The sequence below is a fragment of the Rutidosis leptorrhynchoides genome, chromosome 5 (assembly GCF_046630445.1).
Source record: "Rutidosis leptorrhynchoides isolate AG116_Rl617_1_P2 chromosome 5, CSIRO_AGI_Rlap_v1, whole genome shotgun sequence".
Taxonomy (NCBI): Eukaryota; Viridiplantae; Streptophyta; class Magnoliopsida; order Asterales; family Asteraceae; genus Rutidosis; species Rutidosis leptorrhynchoides.
This window is the reverse complement of record NC_092337.1, coordinates 61,245,252-61,268,095: the sequence shown is the minus strand read 5'-3', so window position 1 is coordinate 61,268,095 and position 22,844 is coordinate 61,245,252. Positions and strand designations below refer to the sequence as shown.

General features: G+C 32.2%; 2 protein-coding genes and 1 long non-coding RNA gene across 6 annotated transcripts; all 3 read left to right on the top strand.

Annotated features, from left to right (window-relative positions):
• The first annotated feature begins 7,183 nt into the window (after positions 1-7,183).
• LOC139847432 (small ribosomal subunit protein uS9c-like) lies at positions 7,184-9,043 on the top strand. The gene is made up of 2 exons (XM_071837103.1): positions 7,184-7,574; positions 8,460-9,043. The coding sequence occupies exons 1-2, from the start codon at positions 7,233-7,235 to the stop codon at positions 8,745-8,747; spliced, it is 630 nt and encodes a 209-aa protein (XP_071693204.1). The 5' UTR covers positions 7,184-7,232; the 3' UTR covers positions 8,748-9,043.
• Positions 9,044-12,436: 3,393 nt separating this feature from the next.
• LOC139848066 (uncharacterized) lies at positions 12,437-15,822 on the top strand. Of its 4 annotated transcripts, none has more exons than XR_011759825.1 (6): positions 12,437-12,797; positions 13,096-13,162; positions 13,327-13,400; positions 14,309-14,427; positions 14,692-14,802; positions 15,553-15,822. It is a non-coding gene; the product is annotated as an uncharacterized lncRNA (long non-coding RNA). The 4 variants fall into 4 exon arrangements; XR_011759824.1 differs by lacking the exon at positions 15,553-15,822 and adding an exon at positions 14,955-15,237; XR_011759822.1 differs by lacking the exon at positions 15,553-15,822 and having other exon boundaries at positions 14,692-15,237.
• Positions 15,823-20,091: 4,269 nt separating this feature from the next.
• On the top strand, positions 20,092-22,515 carry LOC139848671 (probable E3 ubiquitin-protein ligase ARI2). Its single transcript, XM_071838382.1, has 5 exons — positions 20,092-20,133; positions 20,238-20,523; positions 20,845-21,325; positions 21,585-22,130; positions 22,410-22,515. The coding sequence occupies exons 2-5, from the start codon at positions 20,259-20,261 to the stop codon at positions 22,513-22,515; spliced, it is 1,398 nt and encodes a 465-aa protein (XP_071694483.1). The 5' UTR covers positions 20,092-20,133; positions 20,238-20,258.
• Positions 22,516-22,844: the final 329 nt, after the last annotated feature.

Genomic DNA, 22,844 nt, shown 5'->3' with positions numbered 1-22,844 from the left:
GTAAGACTTGGCCACTGTTGATTCACGAACCTATAACAATATATACATATATATTAAAGTATGTTCAAAATATATTTACGACACTTTTAATATATTTTGATGATTTAAGTTTATTAAGTCAGCTGTCCTCGTTAGTAACCTATAACTAGTTGTCCACAGTTAGATGTACAGAAATAAATCGATAAATATTATCTTGAATCAATCCACGACCCAGTGTATACGTATCTCAGTATTGATCACAACTCAAACTATATATATTTTGGAATCAACCTCAACCCTGTATAGCTAACTCCAACATTCACATATAGAGTGTCTATGGTTGTTCCGAAATATATATAGATGTGTCGACATGATAGGTCGAAACATTGTATACGTGTCTATGGTATCTCAAGATTACATAATATACAATACAAGTTGATTAAGTTATGGTTGGAATAGATTTGTTACCAATTTTCACGTAGCTAAAATGAGAAAAATTATCCAATCTTGTTTTACCCATAACTTCTTCATTTTAAATCCGTTTTGAGTGAATCAAATTGCTATGGTTTCATATTGAACTCTATTTTATGAATATAAACAGAAAAAGTATAGGTTTATAGTCGGAAAAATAAGTTACAAGTCGTTTTTGTAAAGGTAGTCATTTCAGTCGAAAGAACGACGTCTAGATGACCATTTTAGAAAACATACTTTCACTTTGAGTTTAACCATAATTTTTGGATATAGTTTCATGTTCATAATAAAAATCATTTTCTCAGAATAACAACTTTTAAATCAAAGTTTATCATAGTTTTTAATTAACTAACCCAAAACAGCCCGCGGTGTTACTACGACGGCGTAAATCCGGTTTTACGGTGTTTTTCGTGTTTCCAGGTTTTAAATCATTAAGTTAGCATATCATATAGATATAGAACATGTGTTTAGTTGATTTTAAAAGTCAAGTTAGAAGGATTAACTTTTGTTTGCGAACAAGTTTAGAATTAACTAAACTATGTTCTAGTGATTACAAGTTTAAACCTTCGAATAAGATAGCTTTATATGTATGAATCGAATGATTTTATGAACATCATTACTACCTTAATTTCCTTGGATAAACCTACTGAAAAAGAGAAAAATGGATCTAGCTTCAATGGATCCTTGGATGGCTCGAAGTTCTTGAAGCAGAATCATGACACGAAAACAAGTTCAAGTACGATCATCACTTGAAATAAGATTGTTATAGTTATAGAAATTGAACCAAAGTTTGAATATGATTATTACCTTGTATTAGAATGATAACCTACTGTAAGAAACAAAGATTTCTTGAGGTTGGATGATCACCTTACAAGATTGGAAGTGAGCTAGCAAACTTGAAAGTATTCTTGATTTTATGTAACTAGAACTTGTAGAATATATGAAGAACACTTAGAACTTGAAGATAGAACTTGAGAGAGATCAATTAGATGAAGAAAATTGAAGAATGAAAGTGTTTGTAGGTGTTTTTGGTCGTTGGTGTATGGATTAGATATAAAGGATATGTAATTTTCTTTTCATGTAAATAAGTCATGAATGATTACTCATATTTTTGTAATTTTATGAGATATTTCATGCTAGTTGCCAAATGATGGTTCCCACATGTGTTAGGTGACTCACATGGGCTGCTAAGAGCTGATCATTGGAGTGTATATACCAATAGTACATACATCTAAAAGCTGTGTATTGTACGAGTACGAATACGGGTGCATACGAGTAGAATTGTTGATGAAACTGAACGAGGATGTAATTGTAAGCATTTTTGTTAAGTAGAAGTATTTTGATAAGTGTATTGAAGTCTTTCAAAAGTGTATAAATACATATTAAAACACTACATGTATATACATTTTAACTGAGTCGTTAAGTCATCGTTAGTCGTTACATGTAAGTGTTGTTTTGAAACCTTTAGGTTAACGATCTTGTTAAATGTTGTTAACCCAATGTTTATAATATCAAATGAGATTTTAAATTATTATATTATCATGATATTATCATGTATGAATATCTCTTAATATGATATATATACATTAAATGTCTTTACAACGATAATCGTTACATATATGTCTCGTTTAAAAATCATTAAGTTAGTAGTCTTGTTTTTACATATGTAGTTCATTGTTAATATACTTTATGATATGTTTTCTTATCATAGTATCATGTTAACTATATATATATATATATCCATATATATGTCATCATATAGTTTTTACGAGTTTTAACGTTCGTGAATCACCGATCAACTTGGGTGGTCAATTGTCTATATGAAACATATTTCAATTAATCAAGTCTTAAAAAGTTTGATTGCTTAACATGTTGGAAACATTTAATCATGTAAATATCAATCTCAATTAATATATATAAACATGGAAAAGTTCGGGTCACTACACCAGCTGTGTTCATGGACCTTATGAACCGAGTGTGTGGGCCATATCTTGACAAGTTTGTCATTGTTTTCATCGATGACATGCTTATTTACTCAAAGAATGATCAAGAGCACGAAGAACATTTGAGAAAAGTGCTAGAAGTATTGAGGAAAGAAAAACTGTACGCTAAGTTTTCAAAGTGTGCATTTTGGTTGGAAGAAGTTCAATTCCTCGGTCACATAGTGAACAAAGAAGGTATCCAGGTGGACCCGGCAAAGATCGAAACCGTTGAAAAGTGGGAAACCCCAAAAACTCCGAAGCATATACGTCAATTTTTAGGATTGGCTGGTTACTACAGAAGATTCATCCAAGATTTCTCCAAAATAGCAAAACCCTTGACTGCATTAACGCATAAAGGGAAGAAATTTGAATGAAATGATGAACAAGAGAAGGCGTTTCAATTATTGAAGAAAAAGCTAACTACGGCACCTATATTGTCATTGCCTGAAGGGAATGATGATTTTGTGATTTATTGTGACGCATCAAAGCAAGGTCTCGGTTGTGTATTAATGCAACGGACGAAGGTGATTGCTTATGCGTCTAGACAATTGAAGATTCACGAGCAAAATTATACGACGCATGATTTGGAATTAGGCGCGGTTGTTTTTGCATTAAAGACTTGGAGGCACTACTTATATGGGGTCAAAAGTATTATATATACCGACCACAAAAGTCTTCAACACATATTTAATCAGAAACAACTGAATATGATGTAGTGACCCGAACTTTTTCATGTTTATATATATATATATATATATATATATATATATATATATATATATATATATATATATATATATATATATATATATATATATATATATATATATATATATATATATATATATATTAAATGAAATTTTTATTTACATGATTAAGTGTTTCCAACATGTTAAGCAATCAAACTTGTTAAGACTTGATTAATTGAAATAGGTTTCATATAGACAATTGACCACCCAAGCTGACCGGTGATTCATGAACGTTAAAACTTGTAAAAACTATACGATGACATATATATGGTTATATATATAGTTAACATGATTTTATTATAATTTTGTATCTCATTAGGTATTTTAACAATGAGTTATATACATAAAAATGAGACTATTAATTTAAGAAACTCGAAAACGATATATATAACGATTATCGTTATAACAACGTCTTACTAGGTACATATGAATCATATTAAGATATTGATACACTTGGTTAATTATGTTAAATGATAAGTAAATATATTATTAAGTGTATTAACAATGAAATACATATGTAAAAATAAGACTACTAACTTAATGATTTCGAAACGAGACATATATGTAACGATTATCGTTGTAACGACATTTAACTGTATATATATCATACTAAGATATATTATATATCATAATATCATGATAATATAACAATTTAACATCTCATTTGTTATAATAAACAATGGGTTAACAACATTCAACAAGATCGTTAACCTAAAGGTTTCAAAACAACATTTACATGTAACGACTAACGATGACTTAACGACTCAGTTAAAATGTATATACATGTAGTGTTTTAATATGTATTCATACACTTTTGAAAGGCTTCAATACACTTATCAAAATACTTCTACTTAACAAAAATGCTTACAATTACATCCTCGTTCAGTTTCATCAACAATTCTACTCGTATGCACCCGTATTCGTACTCGTACAATACACAGCTTTTAGATGTATGTACTATTGGTATATACACTCCAATTATCAGCTCTTAGCAGCCCATGTGAGTCACCTAACATATGTGGGAACCATCATTTGGCAACTAGCATGAAATATCTCATAAAATTACAAAAATATGAGTAATCATTCATGACTTATTTACATGAAAACAAAATTACATATCCTTTATATCTAATCCATACACCAACGACCAAAAACACCTACAAACACTTTCATTCTTCAATTTTCTTCATCTAATTGATCTCTCTCAAGTTCTATCTTCAAGTTCTAAGTGTTCTTCATAAATTCCAAAAGTTCTAGTTTCATAAAATCAAGAATACTTCCAAGATTGTAAGTTTACTTCCAAGTTTTCTAAATCCATTCCAAGTAATCATCCAAGATCAAGAAACCTTTGTTACTTACAGTAGGTTATATTTCTAATACAAGGTAATAATCATATTCAAACTTTAATTCAATTTCTATAACTATAACAATCTTATTTCGAGTGGAAATCTTACTTGAAATTGTTTTCGTGTCATGATTCTGCTTCAAGAACTTTCAAGCCATCCAAGGATCCTTTGAAGCTAGATCTATTTTTCTCATTTCCAGTAGGTTTATCCAAGGAACTTGAGGTAGTAATTATGTTCATAACATCATTCGATTCATATATATAAAGCTATCTTATTCGGAGGTTTAAACTTGTAATCACTAGAACATAGTTTAGTTAATTCTAAACTTGTTCGCAAATAAAAGTTAATCCTTCTAACTTGACTTTTAAAATCAACTAAACACATGTTCTATATCTATATGATATGCTAACTTAATGATTTAAAACCGGGAAACACGAAAAACACCGTAAAATCGGATTTACGCTGTCGTAGTAACACCGCGGGCTGTTTTGGGTTAGTTAATTAAAAACTATGATAAACTTTGATTTAAAAGTTGTTATTCTGGGAAAATGATTTTTATTATGAACATGAAACTATATCCAAAAATTATGGTTAAACTCAAAGTGAAAGTATATTTTCTAAAATGGTCATCTAGACGTCGTTCTTTCGACTGAAATGACTACCTTTACAAAAACAACTTGTAACTTATTTTTCTGACTATAAACCTATACTTTTTCTGTTTAGATTCATAAAATAGAGTTCAATATGAAACCATAGCAATTTGATTCACTCAAAACGGGTTTAAAATGAAGATCTTATGGGTAAAACAAGATTGGATAATTTTTCTCATTTTAGCTACGTGAAAATTGGTAACAAATCTATTCCAACCATAACTTAATCAACTTGTATTGTATATTATGTAATCTTGAGATACCATAGACACGTATACAATGTTTCGACCTATCATGTCGACACATCTATATATATTTCGGAACAACCATAGACACTCTATATGTGAATGTTGGAGTTAGCTATACAGGGTTGAGGTTGATTCCAAAATATATATAGTTTGAGTTGTGATCAATACTGAGATACGTATACACTGGGTCGTGGATTGATTCAAGATAATATTTATCGATTTATTTCTGTACATCTAACTGTGGACAACTAGTTGTAGGTTACTAACGAGGACAGCTGACTTAATAAACTTAAAACATCAAAATATATTAAAAGTGTTGTAAATATATTTTGAACATACTTTGATATATATGTATATATTGTTATAGGTTCGTGAATCAACCAGTGGCCAAGTCTTACTTCCCGACGAAGTAAAAATCTGTGAAAGTGAGTTATAGTCCCACTTTTAAAATCTAATATTTTTGGGATGAGAATACATGCAGGTTTTATAAATGATTTACAAAATAGACATAAGTACGTGAAACTACATTCTATGGTTGAATTATCGAAATCGAATATGCCCCTTTTTATTAAGTCTGGTAATCTAAGAATTAGGGAACAGACACCCTAATTGACGCGAATCCTAAAGATAGATCTATTGGGCCTAACAAACCCCATCCAAAGTACCGGATGCTTTAGTACTTCGAAATTTATATCATATCCGAAGGGTGTCCCGGAATGATGGGGATATTCTTATATATGCATCTTGTTAATGTCGGTTACCAGGTGTTTACCATATGAATGATTTTTATCTCTATGTATGGGATGTGTATTGAAATATGAAATCTTGTGGTCTATTGTTACGATTTGATATATATAGGTTAAACCTATAACTCACCAACATTTTTGTTGACGTTTAAAGCATGTTTATTCTCAGGTGAATACTAAGAGCTTTCGCTGTTGCATACTAAAATAAGGACAAGATTTGGAGTCCATGTTTGTATGATATTGTGTAAAAACTGCATTCAAGAAACTGATTTCGATGTAACATATTTGTATTGTAAACCATTATGTAATGGTCGTGTGTAAACAGGATATTTTAGATTATCATTATTTGATAATCTACGTAAAGCTTTTTAAACCTTTATTTATGAAATAAAGGTTATGGTTTGTTTTAAAAATGAATGCAGTCTTTGAAAAACGTCTCATATAGAGGTCAAAACCTCGCAACGAAATCAATTAATATGGAACGTTTTTAATCAATAAGAATGGGACATTTCAGAACTCAGGCCCAATCACAGGGTTATCTAGTGATGGTTGCCACGAAGATCCAAAAATCCTCATTAAAACACTGCAACTTGTCACCACCAAGAACCAGGACCATAATATCAAAAAAGTTACTCGCCAAATGAATATAGAGCAACAACATTTAGTATTAAGAACCACACAGGCTTGCCTGAGCAGCCATTGAGTTTTCGGATGAAGCACATCACTCGTGTTCGAATCTTGGCAAAGCCATTTCGTTCAAAAAGAAAGTGTGGCCAGAGGGTGCGTCTTGTGCGCAATTCACCTGGTATCAGCTCTCGCGCTCAGAGATGGCTTGATTAACTGATGTTTACCATCTATGGAGGAGTCAATGTACCTGTTCATAGGGATTCCTCGCTGATAAAAAAAAATAGTAATTATTAAGAATAATCTCAAATTCTAACAAAAGGGCATTTTAGACAAATCAATATCATCACATTATCCTATCCTATTATTTTCTCCTTCCCTTCATCATATCACCTTCTTCAACCAAATCTCCTTTCCCAAAATCCACAACTCAAAAAATGGCAACATCCATTTCCACCCTCACATCTTCCTTCTCATCTCTCTCATTCTCTTCACAAATTTCCCAAAAACCTAACTCAATTTCACTCACTCAATCCCCAAAATCAATTCATTTCACCAAACCCAAAACCCCTTCACTGACTGTTCTTGCCACGGTGGTTGCCGAGCCACTCGCCGGAGATTTGGAAGCTGTAAACATCGAGAAATACGTCAAGTCTAGACTCCCCGGCGGGTTCGCTGCACAAACGCTCATCGGCACCGGTCGCCGGAAATGTGCTATTGCTAGGGTTGTTATTCAAGAAGGAACTGGAAAGTTTATTATTAATTACCGTGACGCAAAGGTAGTTAATTTCAGTAAAAATTGACTTAATTTTGCAGTTATTCTTTTAGGTCAATATAAATATTAATATAATATTAATATAAATATATGACTGTGTGTGTGTATCGTTTGAGCCATTTTGTTACATGATAATTCTGTTTTTTAAAATGTTAAATTGATGTATAAAAATGCTTACTTTGAGTATACAAAAATAAGGGAAGATCATGCCTGCTGCAAACTGCCCACAAATATCATAGCTGCATCAAGAGCAATAGTTTTGTGATAATGTGCTTATCCAATAAATTAGAAGGCCAAAAATGTGAACTTTTTTTTACCGTGTGTTGCGCGTAACGTATGTGGTTTAACAATACATATGTTATGTGTCAGAATTAGCATAACTTCGAATACGTTACGCGTTTTGTTGTTACGAAGTCTGTAAGCAAAAACTGAAGATTTAATATTTGAATCTTGGTTTATGGGCTTATGGCGTTCTGCTTTAACCACTTGACTGCTTAAAACATACTAGTAAGTTGTTAATGATTTTGAAAGATTAGTAATTGGGGAATGAAATTTTAAGGCTTCTAAAATGTTGCTTAAAGGGTTGAACTTTGCCATTGATTTTAAGATTTTACAAGTTCTTATCTGTTACTGTTGGGTAGTTATTCCATTTATATCTGTCATAAACTCAATCAATCTTGTAAAATATTCTTTACAATACACAACAATAGATCGCCTAATTTGGTTAGGCCGCGTACATCAGAGTATAAATACTCGTACCAAACAAGAAAAACCTCATCACATAAAACATTAGATCGCCCACTATGAGAACATCCTACCTGATTCCCATTTGTTTGGATATATGCTTTTGAATGTTTCGCCATAATCAAAACGTTGAACGGTTTTACAGGAATATCTTCAAGGAAACCCGTTATGGCTTCAATATATTAAAGTCCCTTTGGCGACTTTGGGATACGAGACTAGCTATGATGTCTTTGTGAAGGCACATGGAGGTGGTCTTTCGGGGCAGGCACAAGCGATATCTCTTGGGATTGCGCGTGCATTGCTAAAAGTGAGCGAAGATCACAGAAAGCCGCTTAGGAAAGAAGGTCTTCTTACTAGAGACGCAAGAATAGTTGAGAGGAAGAAACCTGGTCTCAAAAAAGCCCGAAAAGCCCCACAATTTTCCAAACGTTGAGGTACAGAATGCGATTTTAGCCTTTGCAATGTGGAAATTTCATTGTTTGATATGTATTGTCTTCTGTTGCAATTCGACCGTTTGTTTCATGTCAAATACGAATTTATAGCGTAGTGAATTAGACGAATGGTTAGCCCTAATTTGATCATGTTTTCATTTCGACTGCTGCAGAATCTTTGAGCATTATATCTGTAATTTTGTGTGGCCATGATTAGGTTTTATGCTGAATTTTGTGTGGCTGAATTTTAGTTTGATATTATTCTGGAATTTGACGGGGGCTAAACTTTTAATAGTGATGTTGACTGTTTTATTATATACACATTAACACATTATGTATATATTTTCGATGACAATATCGATCCTAATTGTGGATCATTATCATTAAAGTTAATTTCTTCAACCTACAATACTTATTAGTTTTTACAGTTAATTTATATGAAATATTAACAAGAAATAAGGAAAATATAAGTAAATTGATGATACATGTAAATTGTGCGAGCATTTATCATTTTCGTCATATCTACTTCATCTAAACTCCGAAGTTGATTCACAAGTTCAAATATTGGTATATAATTCTTTTATTATTTTTAATAATATTCAATGGGGTAATCCTTTACCAAAAAAAAAAAAAAAATAAAAAAAAAAAAAATAAATAAATATTGTTGGTATATAAGAAAATGCCCATTAAAAAAATTTGCCCATTAATATATAGAAAAATGCTAATGATATATATTTAAGTCTTTCTAATTTAAATTAATTCTCATTTTAAACTTACCATGGATAAATATTGTCAATATATTTTAAAAGAAAATGTGATTATTAAAAGGACAAATTACATAAAAAGGTAACATATTTTTTTCCCTGTTTTTCTATTCTAGGTTATCTATTTCATTTGGATATAAAAAAATGAGTCTTTTTATAAAAGTTAATCAAAAAGGAGGGTGTCGTTAACTTTTGTTAACTTTCGAAGTTAAGTGTCAACTTCGCATAACATGTCACGTCCTTTATCGGCCAACATTTTCAACTCGTGATTTCGACGCACGTTTTCGAAGCGCGGTTCCGACATGCGTTTTCGAGACGCTTTTTTGAGACGCGTTTTCGATGCGCATTATCGAGGCACGTTTATTACAATAGTTTTCGACCAACGTTTTGGAGGCGTGTTTTCAACTCGCGATTTCGAGGCGTGTTTTCGAGGCGCGTTTACAAGGCGCATTTTCAAAGCGTGTTTTTCGACGCACGTTTTCAAAAACGACCTCAAAACACGTGCCAAAAAACGTGTCTCGAAAACGCGCCTCAAAATCATGAGTTGAAAACGCGCCTCCAGAACGCTGGTCAAAAAGTCTAAAAAACGCGGCTTGAAAACGCGCATCGAAAACGCACGTCAAAAAATGTGCGTCGAAAGCGCATGTCGGAACCGCGCGTCGAAAACATGTATCGAAATCGCGAGTTGAAAATATTGGTCTATAAAGGACTTGACATATGTTGGGCCGGGTTTCCTCCTGTGAAGCAGTTGGGGGCGAGTTATGCAACTGCAGGAAGATGGACGCGTGAGTGATTAAGTCCCCTGAGTGATCCCGTATCGCTGTTAAAAAAAAGTATATGTTGGTTTGGTTTAAACCATAAGTGACACCAATGTACGTATTTATAGTTTTTGAACGATTGTACACAACAAATAAAATCAGATACAAGTTTAAATTGATTTAATCTTATAATCTATCTATCTATCTATTCTATTACATCTTATAAATCGTGAACATATATCTGACGTGTCAACTCTTAATCACTCTTTAATCTTTTTTGTTGATGTGGTAATCGCAAGATTAATCCCAAATAACACTAACTAGTCCGGTCCGGCCCGCGCGATGCGGCGGGGGCTTTCGGCCGGCGTATTCATATTTAACGCAGTTTTATTTAAAGAAGGGAAAACGGCTCATGTGTTATGCGTCGTTGTTAGTGTTGTCGGTTTTAGTGTTTTTTAAAATTTGTCCGGTTCGAACGTAGTTAGTTTCGTTTTGTTGATAAAATTATTTCGAGCCTGACGGTGTTGGAGAAATAATGTAACTCGCGGCGAGCAGGAAGATACGGGCCGTCGTTGTGTTTAGTGTTTTTTAAAAAGTGTCCGTTTCGAACGTAGTTAGTATCGTTTTGTTCATAAAATTATTTCGAGTCTGACGGTGCTGTCGGAAAAATTTAACTCGCGGCGAGCGGGAAGATACGGGTTGTCGTTGTTTTTAGCGTTTTTTAAAAAGTGTCCATTTCGAACGTAGTTAGTTTCGTTTTGTTCGTAAAAATATTTCGAGTATGACGTTGTTGTCGAGAAACTTTAGCTCGCGGCAAGCGGAAAGATACGGGCTGTCGTTGTGTTTAGCGTTTTTTAAAAAGTGTCCGTTTCGAACGTAGCTAGTTTCGTTTTGTCCATAAAAATATTTCGGGTTTAACGGTGTGGTTGGTGAAATTTAACTCGGACCGAGGAGGAAGATACGGGCTGTCAAAGTGTTTGGGTGGAGTTGTTATTTTAGTTGAGAGAGTTTACGTATTAACCCAGTTTAGTGTAATATTTGTAAGTTGAGTACAGGTGAGGGGGTGATTAGTAAAAGCTACTGTGAGAAGGCCTTTAAACTGTTTTGTTTTTTTTTTTTTTTTTTTTTTTTTTTTTTTTGCATTCATAAAACGACCAAGGAGGGCACGATATTTGTAAGTTGAGTACAGGTGGGGGGTGGGGGTTGATTAGTAAAAAAAGCTAGTGTGAGAAGGCCTTTAAATTTTATTTTATTTTATTTTTATTTTTTTTTTTTTTTGCATTCATAAAATGACCAAGGAGGGCACGGGTGTTAGTAAGTGTAGTATTAATATTAATTAATGTTAATATTATTAATATTAATATTAATATTAATATTATCATTACCATTACCATACATACTAAACGACATGACCTTTTGGTCGTTTTGCTCAAACAAACCAAATCAAACGACAAAGGGAAAAAACAAAGGTAAAAAAAAATCTTCACCCCCCAACTTTGAACAATATGAAAATTCACCTCCCAAAATAGGGATACAAAATGTTAAACCCTTATTTTAATTATTCAACTCCACCCAAATTTTCAAAGACACATATAAATAATCTTAAGAACACAACGCAACTAACTATACGCGAAACGGACGTTTTTCAAAAAAACCAAATCAAACGACAAAGGGAAAAAACAAAGGCAAAAAAACATCTTCACCCCCCAACTTTGAACAATATGAAAATTCACCCCGCAAAATAGGGGTACAAAATGTCAAACCCTTATTTTAATTAATAAACTCCACCCAAATTTTCAAAGACGCATATCTTCTCGCTCGCTAGGCGTTAAATTTTTCCGACGCCACCGTTCAACTCGAAATAATCTTAAGAACACAACGCAACTAACTATACGCGAAACGGACGTTTTTCAAAAAACGGTAAATACTCCGGTCTATTTTCCTAATAAACAACTCAAACTAACTACATCATATTGATGATTCCGTTTCCCCTTTTTTACGCAATCTTCTCGGCGTTAAAAATGCACAGGCCATTAGGTATACTAGATACTAAACACGTGTATTCAAACCCGTAGTAAAACGTTTTTAATTATGTAGATACATAACCCTACATCACCTATAATATGCAATACTAAAGGCAGCTGGTCACTTTTGCTCGTTAATATTAATTACCCTATCTAATATACACGTTGGCATCTCTAATCGCTATACACACATAGAGCTCTAGAAATCCGATTCCTCTCTTCTTCCCCGGTCGTTTATTTCATTCATACGTTCTTCTGTTTACTCTGAATTAGGGTTCAACAATTAGGAGAAGAGGAGACTAAATCAAAAAATTGGGGGTCTGGATATCCAGATCCACTGGGGTTCCACGGCAGCGCAATCAAATATTTATTCGTCTGTAACAATCGATCATATTCATACAAAGTTTTCATCCGAAACGATCGAATTGGCTGCAAATTAAAATCCAATACGCCAGAAACCACCGATTAAAGAACTTGCTGGTCTGCAATTCAATTTTTTCAAAAAGGTTGCGACTTTTTGATAGGTTAAAACCAATCGAAGTTTATTCGTTATTATGTAATTTAATTAGTCATCAATCAGGTTATTAGTTGATTGTTTGAGTTCTTCTTTGTTCTTTTTAATCGTTTATAGCAGTTGTAAACTTTTTTATCCAAATCGATTTAATCACGTTTTAGTCTGTATTATATAACTTGATGATGATGATGATACTGTTTTTGAGGTATAAGTATATACTTACAATCGTTATTAATTATATATGATTTTTGAATAAGCTATATGCCCTAATTTATGGGAGTTTTATTCAGGTGGTGAAATTGGTACTGCTGCTGCACCCATAATGATTCTTGGAGATACTTGCACTAGATGTTGAAGGTTATACTTGATTATTATAATTGTCATTTATGTGCACGATTTAACCTTTTTGTCTTTAGATTGTCACCTTTTTTTACTCCAAACTTAAGCTACCAGAGTATTTCCACAAGTCATATGCTGATTTTTTTTTTCTTTTCTTTTTTGTGTGTGTGTGTATGTGTTAGGCTCTGGTGATGCAGCAATGGCGTTTCAGCTATAAATTGGGTCTATCATTCACGGGGTTATGAATGGAATGCAGGTAACATGTAAAGATCTTTACTAACTGATGTGTTCTTATGATGTAAATAAACACTCCTATGTTTTATAATATTGTTGGGGAATGGTTGTTAATTGAAGAAAATATTGTATATTAGTTGTGTTTGCTAGAAAGCTATCTTGTTTCTATTTTGTGTAGACCATTTGAAGCTGTTACCGCCATTACATATAGATATAAATATATGTCAACATATGGTTGTGCACTAATTAGTGTTGATAACACCAGATATAAGATGTTTGTACAACAGATAATGAGTTAATAACACGAATGGTTGTGCAACAGATTGTTAATAGGTTGACATGAGCAGATATATATTGCGCATACATCAAGTTTCAGGGTTTCATTGACTACAAGCCACTCTATCTATTGTTAGGCCATGGCGGCATGTAATAGTAGTGTTTGGCGGTTATATCGCTTTAAGGTTTTTGATTTTGTATGTTTCTTCACGAATCGCCTTTAATGTATTACTGAGTAGTTTTTAAGAAATGATTTATTAGTTTGAGTACTTTGTTCGATTTGATATGTTTAATTTATTATTATCTATCTATGTGGTGTTTGTTGTTATATATGGTTCTTAGGGTTATTATGTTTCAATGCTTTGTTATGTTTATTATTACATTGTAACATTAGTGTATAATTTTATAATTAAGATTTCTTAATCAAATATGTGAATGTAATAGGTTGGAAAAGGGTGTCTGTTGATTAATTAACGTATAATACTGTGTGTTGACTTTTTTTAGTCATAGTAGTAATTGGATGTTGATGAATAATTGTATTTTTTAAGTTTGTGTATGTATATGTTACCTATTTTGAATTGCCTTTTCTTAAAAACATATATTGTATGGCTGAATTGACTCTTTCATCTTAAATATTGTGTATTTGGAGGATAGAAGGTTGTGAAGAAGTCTCTTTGGTTGATCTTGATGACAACGTGAAGACATCTGTAGATGAAAGATGGTATGTTGTACTGTCCCAAGTGCAATGACATGACAATATTAGTGTTTTCAAGGTATGATTTAAAATTATAATCATTTGAGCCTCTACTCTGATAACCTTAATTTGATATAATGCCGATTTTTAAATCTGGGTTTGAATGGTTGGTATATATTACTAATAATTCATTTATTTCTTATGGTAATTTGGTATTTTGATGTTTGTTGTGAAGGTTTTAATATACCTATCAATTCATGGTTTTTTTGTACGATTGTTGTTGGATAAATGCATTTACAGAATATATTTTGTTAATCGGTTAGTACATTTTTTATGTGACTAGGTGGAACTTGAGGCTATGAGGACCGGGTATGGGAATGCCCAGTTAGAATTTAGTGCATCTGATGAACGTGCGAAGCTGTTAGCGCCTGAGGTTATTGGTTCAAAATAAAAGGTACTCTACACTCATGATATTTTGCGACACACTTTTTAGTTGTGGCAAAATGGGCGGGTCGGGCATGTGGGTTGCGAGTCAAAATGTGTAGTTTCTTTGGTACGTATCGAAATGGGTAGGTTTTTGGTTGACCCTGAACATCTCTTGTGCAGACAGTCAAAATGTGTAGTTGCTTCTGGCAGTCAAAATATTGACCCTGCACACCTCATTTGAAGACGGTCAAAATATGTTGCTTGCATATATGTTACAATGTACTATACAATTAGTTTTGTATAATGATCATAATTAGTTCTAAACACACTAATGCTTTATTTTCTCTTTTCTATATCTATATAGAGATATTATTTTTAAGATATATAATCACTATAATGGCTTTATTATAGTGTAGAAATCTTCTTCAAACTCGTGAATTCACGGATTTGAACCGGGTGATGTTCAAACCTTTCATTATAAGAAAATGAAGGGTATAAATTTATAATATTATATAATTTTTTTTTTTTTTTTTTTTTTTTTTTTTTGCAGCACATTAGAAATTGTACTTTCAATATTATGTTCATTATAAATTATAAATTATACTCCGTAATTAAAAACCTGCTTTTTCAATATTACGTTTATTTTTGTCGCACATTTGCAATTGTACCTTCTAACATAAACGAACACTATATACTTCTGTTAGAATAAAGTATAACCGATGTTTAAACTATAGATTCATTTGCATACTATTATCTTTAAACATGCTTGCATTTGAAGAAAGTGGCAGGTTGTTAACGAGGCAAAAGCAAGTTCATATTGGGTTTTCACGTTAAAACATATGGGTTAGGTCTATCTATGTATATTACCAAATTTAGTCATATTGTATTGTTACTAAAGTTCATATGGGTTCAACACTTCATATAATTATTCTGTGAAATTTCAAGTAGTTTTTTTATAAACGGATTATTAAGGATCAGTCATCTTGCCATCATTACAGAGTTGGTTGACCTCTCGAAAGTAAATCACGGGTTATTGATCGATTGTGTACCAATTTACTTATCTTATTTACAATTTAATTAGTTGAATAGGTAATACGGCCTCGTGGGTTGTATCTAGGGATGACAATGGATCGGATATGGATCGGGTGATGCCGTATCCATATCCATATCCATTTAGTTTTTGTATCCATATCCGTTTAATTTCAATTCATCCATATCCATATCCGCTAGATTAAGCGGGTTAATGGATATCCATTGGATATTAAAAAAAATGTAATAATATTTTTCTAATATGCGATGAAAACGAAAACGTGGTATAGCAATAATAAATATAACATGAAATAATTAAATTCTATCCACAAGAATGTGTAATCTTTGCCAAATATAGCACACATTTTGTTTTATTTACTACTGTATTAAACATAGAATATGAAAAATTCGATATGAAATTTTGTAAGTTTATTTAGTTAGATATATGTGTTTTATTGTAATATATCACAGTTATTTCATTATAAGGTTGAAAGTAAAATGTAAATTTAGCGCTGAATGCATTTGTTATAGTAATTATATAAGCATATATCTATATTTATGTATTTATATATGTATTTCGGGTGTTAATGGATATATCCGTGGATGAAATTTTTCATTCATATCCATATCCATTTAGGTTCATCCATATCCGTATCCATATCCATTTAGGTTCATCCATATCCATCAAGAAGCGGGTGGATCGGATGGATATCCAATGGATCGGGTGACCATTGCCATCCCTAGACTGTATCATAGCTATATATAGTTTCTTATTAAATATGGCATCAGTTGAAGTTCTTTTTGATTTTTTTATACTACTCGGTTATTATTTTAAGTTATATGCATGTTTCTCTAATTATGCATGCTATGAGTGATGAAGATATAGGAGGTGTTTCATTGTTTCGGAGTTGATCATATCGGAGTACATTTTTATCGACTTGGTATACTTTAAGTTCAGTTTTTATCTCATCTGTAAGTTACTTATATATGTGACTTGCACTTAATGATTTGCATCTTTGTTATAAATTCGTCGTTTTATTGCAAGTGTGACTTGACACACTTAAATGTTTTTTTCAGGGTTGGAATTCACGCTAAACGAAAACTCAAGCAAAAGTTGGGGAATGTCGTATTCGAGAATGGAAGCTTGGTAACAACAACTACAAACAATTGATTGTTGCATTGAAAGTGTATTCATTCATAACGTTTAAGTAATACTTAAATTTACAATAAATTTGGTTTCATAGATAATATCAATTATAAGGGTTGCGTCATTGTCAAGGTCTCATACAAGTAATCACTCCCAATACTAACTGACAAATGCTATAACAAGCCTATGAGATTAACACACAGGTAAAATTACTCAATGAAACTTAACTTACTCTTTTTCTTTCTTTGCAGGTCGAAATGCATTATGAGGTAATGAATGCTTAACTTGTGGTGTACCTCTACTAAACTTATGTGGTTTAAAATTTACACAGTGGCACCCTTTCTAAATTTGTTTGTTGAAGTTAAACATGTAGCCAAATGACTATGATTTTGTCTCATCATTTTGACACTTTGATCGGCTTATAAACTTTGACCCGTGCAACTTTTATGCAGTTTCTTTCATTTATTCGTTCTTTCATCATTGTCTAATACAGGTCTTCGGTACCAATAATAACGCATTTAAATACTATTTTTAGAGCTGCCGTGCAATCTAGTTTTCTATATAAATAATAAAAAATAAATAAATAATTTATATGCGAATTTAGATCATTTAGTTTCAAAATCAAATATAATAAAATCATCAATAATAAATATTAAAATCATCTATCTTTTTAATTTGATTCTACAAATGATTATTAATTAATTATTATTAACACTTAAAACTAAATATTTATTGGAAGACCCAAGTGATAACAAAAAATTAAAATAAAATTATAAGTATTACTGTATATATTACTCCGTAATCAGTGGCGAATCTTGAACCCAAGGAGAGGCTAATTATATATTGCGTGAAATGTAGTTTTATGTTGTTTGATTATCCAATGATGTTCGCAATCAACATATAGTACATTATTTTAACAAGATTTATGATCATGTATTTACCAAGAAATTTGATCATTTATTGTAATGTTTCACTTGTATAGCGGTTAATAGATATACTCCATACATCCCATATTAATAGTTCTGATTTGACTTTAGAAGTTTTTACTTCTCAACTTCGGCTTTAAATTATTTTTTGTGTGTTATATGATATTTGATTAACGTTATATCAGTAAAAATATATTCAAAACCAATCGATTGATATAAATTTTATCGAATAATATTTAATACAAATTAATATATCTAAGGTTTAAGTTGAAAAGAAAATATTTTCAAAATCAATCATAACTACTAATATGGAACGAAGTAGTATAAATTAAGGTATATCTAACTATAGTAGTATAGTGTATCCTTATCTAAAATCTAAAAAAGATATAAATAATGGATTAGTATAGTACAAACCAATTTCAATGGCCCGCCCTCAACCCCTTCCTCACCATTCTTCCTGAAGGGCTCCATTGGCATTGGTGTGCCCTCACAAGCCCTCACCAAGCCCTCATCCCTCTCGCTTATTTCCCAACATTATTTATTTGTACATTACCATAAATAACTTAATTAATTGTGGAATATGTAATGGGGATGAAGTATGTCATGGTTGGTAATGGTGTGCTATGAGAGTGTTATGGAAGGAAGTTGTGAGAAAGGGAGAGAGAGAAAGCTGTGTGACGCTGAGAAAGTATTGATGACGGCGTCATTGTTGGAATTGGTCTAAGTGCATTGTAGTTAAATTACTATCATAAATATTATTTATTATCAAATATTGTAAAACGGTTAGATAAATAAGATATTGTTGTCAAAGTGTGTTGTACAACAATGGGAGAGAAAAAATGTCAACATAGAATCGAACATGGGGCCTTAGACATTGAAGATAGGATACAAACCACTGGACTATTATATTATTCATTAATTAATTTATGTATACAATATTAGTATTCGGGTACGTACTAACTTGGTACTCAAGTTTGATATCACCTTAACTCCAAAAACTATCATCTTCTAAATCTAAACCTAATTTACCTATATATAAGGAACTGTCAAAACCTCTCATATATATTTTTCCTACTTTTGCTGATCCGCAGTTTTCATCCCCATACGTACATGATCAATACATTCACGAATATCTAACATTATTATATCATACATATTATACATACGAATTAAGTATTAATTATTCAATGGATTCTCATTGCGATTATTACGATGATTCTGATTACTATGACGACAGTCATGGTGATTATGATGATGCAGATGATGATGACGATGTCGATCTTTCTATTGATGAAATTATTTTACAAACCCCTTCATCTTGTAAGGTAATAATTAATAAGTAATAAAATTATTGATATTTAATGTGGGTAAATTTTACGTAATTCTTATTATGTAAATATTTTTTAATTTATTACGAATAAATAGATGATATAGTAATGGAAAAGAATGTTTGTAATTCTTTAAGACTCTGGATTTAGGGTTTCGATCTGTTGCCTGCTCTGTTTACATGTGTATGATGAACGATAATAATACTTCAGTGACTCAAGTTTTTTAATATGGGTGATCAAGACCAAATGTATGCATGGTTGTTTAGAATGAAAGGGTAATTAACCACGCAGACTTGCCACCGAGTTGCCTAATGAAGCACACCACCCGGGTTCAATTTCTGACTATGTCAAATTGTTCATAAAGATAGGGTGTGCATTCATCCGGTACTAGGTCTCGCGCTCGGGGGACTTGATTACCCGAGGTTTTACCCTCTATGGGGAGCCTTCCTTACCCAATATTTTTTAGGGTAATACATACTAAAGCATGTTATATACTCTTCCTGCACTAATCTAATCGAAGAAGTAATTTGTAACAATATGGGAATCGTAATTAAGAAACAGATTCGGATAATTGCCACAATTAGGGAATCAATTGAGAGTATACAGACACAAAGGAAGAGAATTGCAACTTGAAAACATAACTACTTTATTACAGATACAACTCATTTATACTACAACTAACTATTTTACTTGAACACTTGTTAACTAATTCCCCGCCAATTCTTGCTTGAGCTTGTAACGACTTCGAAAACCTGCACATGCAGCTAACGTGCCAATTAGGTGACTATAGCAAAGCATTATTGAGTATCATGTTAAATATGTAAGTGCAATTGTTAATCTATTTCTGAGTATTTAATATGATTTCTAACCTCAATCTTGTTTTGGCGAACTTGTAGGTTATCACAAAAGAGTGTCTATTGGCTGCACAGGTGAGGCATGAGCTATACATATGGTGTTGAATAGTATTTTCGATTTCTAATAATCTGCAATTATTTAATATCTAAATTTCAATTTGTTGCTTGTTTTTTTTCAGAAAGAAGACCTAAAAAGAGCAATGGAATTGTTAAATATAAAAGAACATCAGGCACGAACTCTGCTTATACATTATAGGTGGGATGTTGATAAAGTAATTGATGTGTATGTTAACAAGGGAAAGGATCGGCTTTATGAAGAGGCATGCGTTATGGTAAATCATAATAGCGATGTTTCTTCGGTTCGAATTCAACGATCATCTGTAGCTCTTTGTGAAATTTGCATGGAGGAAGTCCCTATTTACAAGATGACAACAATGGATTGTGGTCATTCCTTTTGTAACAATTGTAAGTATTAGTTAGTGATATATACACCATCTTTTGGTTAAATACACCCAAAACTGATGCAAAGGTTTTGGTGTATATACTATATGTCAAATATGTTGCCACCACTATGTTGGTGTAATAATCTTTTGGTTAAATGTAACACTAATAACGCAAGCCCACTTCTTGTTGTAATATCAATTAAAATGTATATATGGTTGTAAAACAAGCCTACTTTCTTAACATAAAGCCTACTTTTGGTGTAATATTATAGCCCTTTTAATTTTCTAATTTTCCTAGCAGGAATCTTAACACCCTTCTATGGTTGTTTTGGTTCTCATTTAGGTTGGACCGAGCACTTTGTGGTGAAGATAAACGAGGGTCAGAGTAGGCGAATCAGTTGCATGGCTTACAAATGTAATGTAGTTTGTGACGAGGATAAAATCAGAATATACGTGAATGAAAAGGATCCTGAACTAGGAAAGAAATTTGATCAGTTTCTTTTAGAATCATATATTGAGGATAACAAGATGGTAAAATGGTGTCCTAGTGTTCCACATTGTGGAAACGCCATTCGTGTTGACGATGATGGTTGTTGTGAGGTCGAATGTGCATGTGGATTTCAGTTCTGTTTTAGCTGCTCTTCGGAAGCACATTCTCCTTGTTCGTGTCACATGTGGGCCCTTTGGGTCAAAAAGTTCGAGGATGACTCGGAGACCATTAATTGGATGATTGCCAATACCAAGAATTGTCCCACATGTCTCAAACCAGTTGAAAAGAATGGAGGTTGCAACCATGTTGTTTGTGCATGTGGTAAAGCATTTTGGTATATATCTTTTTTCCCTTTTATTTTTTTTACTAGAATTTTGCTAACTAGTTAACATGCTTAAAACAATTGTACAAAGTAGTTAATTGGTTGATAACTTTAAGGTGTCAGTTATTCGATTGTACAAGTGTTTTATGTATCTTAACGATGGCCCTTAGGGTTGTTGTTAACAAAATCCTTTTTTAATATTATACATTTTTTTATTTATTTATTTTCACGTTTAGTAATTAACTAGTCGCTTGTTCATGTGATTTTGTAGTTGGTTATGTGGTGGTGCAACTGGCTTTGAACACAATTGGGATAGAATAAAAAATCACACTTGTGGGCGTTACAAAGAAGAGTATGTTGTTAAAATGGAGCGAGCGAAATCAGAACTTATAAGATATGCTCACTATCTTAAATTTTATGAAGCTCATACAAATTCTTTAAAAGCTGAAATTGCTTTGAAAAAGAAGTTAAAGGAAAAGATATCAGGTATGAAAGTAACAGCATATATCAAAGATTACACATGGGTGATAGATGGAGCTGATAGGCTTGTTAGGTCAAGACAAATTCTTAGATGTACGTACCCGTTTGCATATTGTATGTTTGGTGACACGTTTCTTGGTGACGAAATGACGAAAGAAGATAAAAATGTGAAACAGAACTTGTTTGAGGACCAGCAACTGCAATTTGAGGGGTATGTTGAAAAACTATCTTTCGTTCTAGCTGAACCATTTGAGAGAAATAATGAAGAAGGATTAATGGAATTTAGAATGAAGATACTCGAACTTTCTAAGCTTATTGACGTTCTCTGCAAGAATTTGTGAGTACATTTGCTCTTTTAACTTTCATGTTATCTAATTTGACCTTGTTTATAATTTTTTTTTCTTAAAGCAAATGCACACACAACACTATTTTTTCACAAATATATACATAATGTCCACACCTTAAGGTCAAAAGGGCACCTTGATATTGTCATGCTAATGGCCATTTGGTTTGACCTTATTATATATGAAAACATGTTCTGTTTTTATTTTTTAAATGAAACACATGTTGAACTAGTTTGGGAAAGCTAACATCTGTGTTTGGTTTTTAACTGCAGGTACGATTGCATAGACAATGAGATACTGATAGATTTGGGAAGAACAATTAACATTGCGCCTTATCGGTCCAACGGTGCAGACAAGGCTGTGGAGCTTCATCATTGAGTTTCTGCCTCCTTGATAAAGTTTATAACTTTTCTTTCTGAAGTTTTTAAATTCTTTATTGTTTCATAGAATATGACTGCAGGTAGTTTTTTTTTTTTTTTTTTTTCTTTAATCTGATTTGAAACAACAACTGGAAATATATCCTTGGTAGTGAAATTTGTTGAGGACATTTTATTCTTGAAGGCCAAATAAAATCTAATTGATGACTGTATCAAGGCATCATATTTTTGCAGTTATTGATGCAAGTGTATATATATCTTAACATATAGCAGTATTATGATCTTGCTCATTTACCTGAATACAAAGCTTATACTCTATATTAGTTGGCA

Excerpts from the sequence above, each read along its gene's own strand:
- LOC139847432 (XM_071837103.1), top strand. The coding sequence starts at position 7,233 with ATGGCAACATCCATTTCCACCCTCACATCTTCCTTCTCATCTCTCTCA. Across the intron at positions 7,575-8,459 it reads TTAATTACCGTGACGCAAAG|GAATATCTTCAAGGAAACCC; the intron begins GTAGTTAATTTC and ends ACGGTTTTACAG.
- LOC139848671 (XM_071838382.1), top strand. The coding sequence starts at position 20,259 with ATGGAATTGTTAAATATAAAAGAACATCAGGCACGAACTCTGCTTATA. Across the intron at positions 20,524-20,844 it reads TCATTCCTTTTGTAACAATT|GTTGGACCGAGCACTTTGTG; the intron begins GTAAGTATTAGT and ends GTTCTCATTTAG. Across the intron at positions 21,326-21,584 it reads GCATGTGGTAAAGCATTTTG|TTGGTTATGTGGTGGTGCAA; the intron begins GTATATATCTTT and ends GTGATTTTGTAG.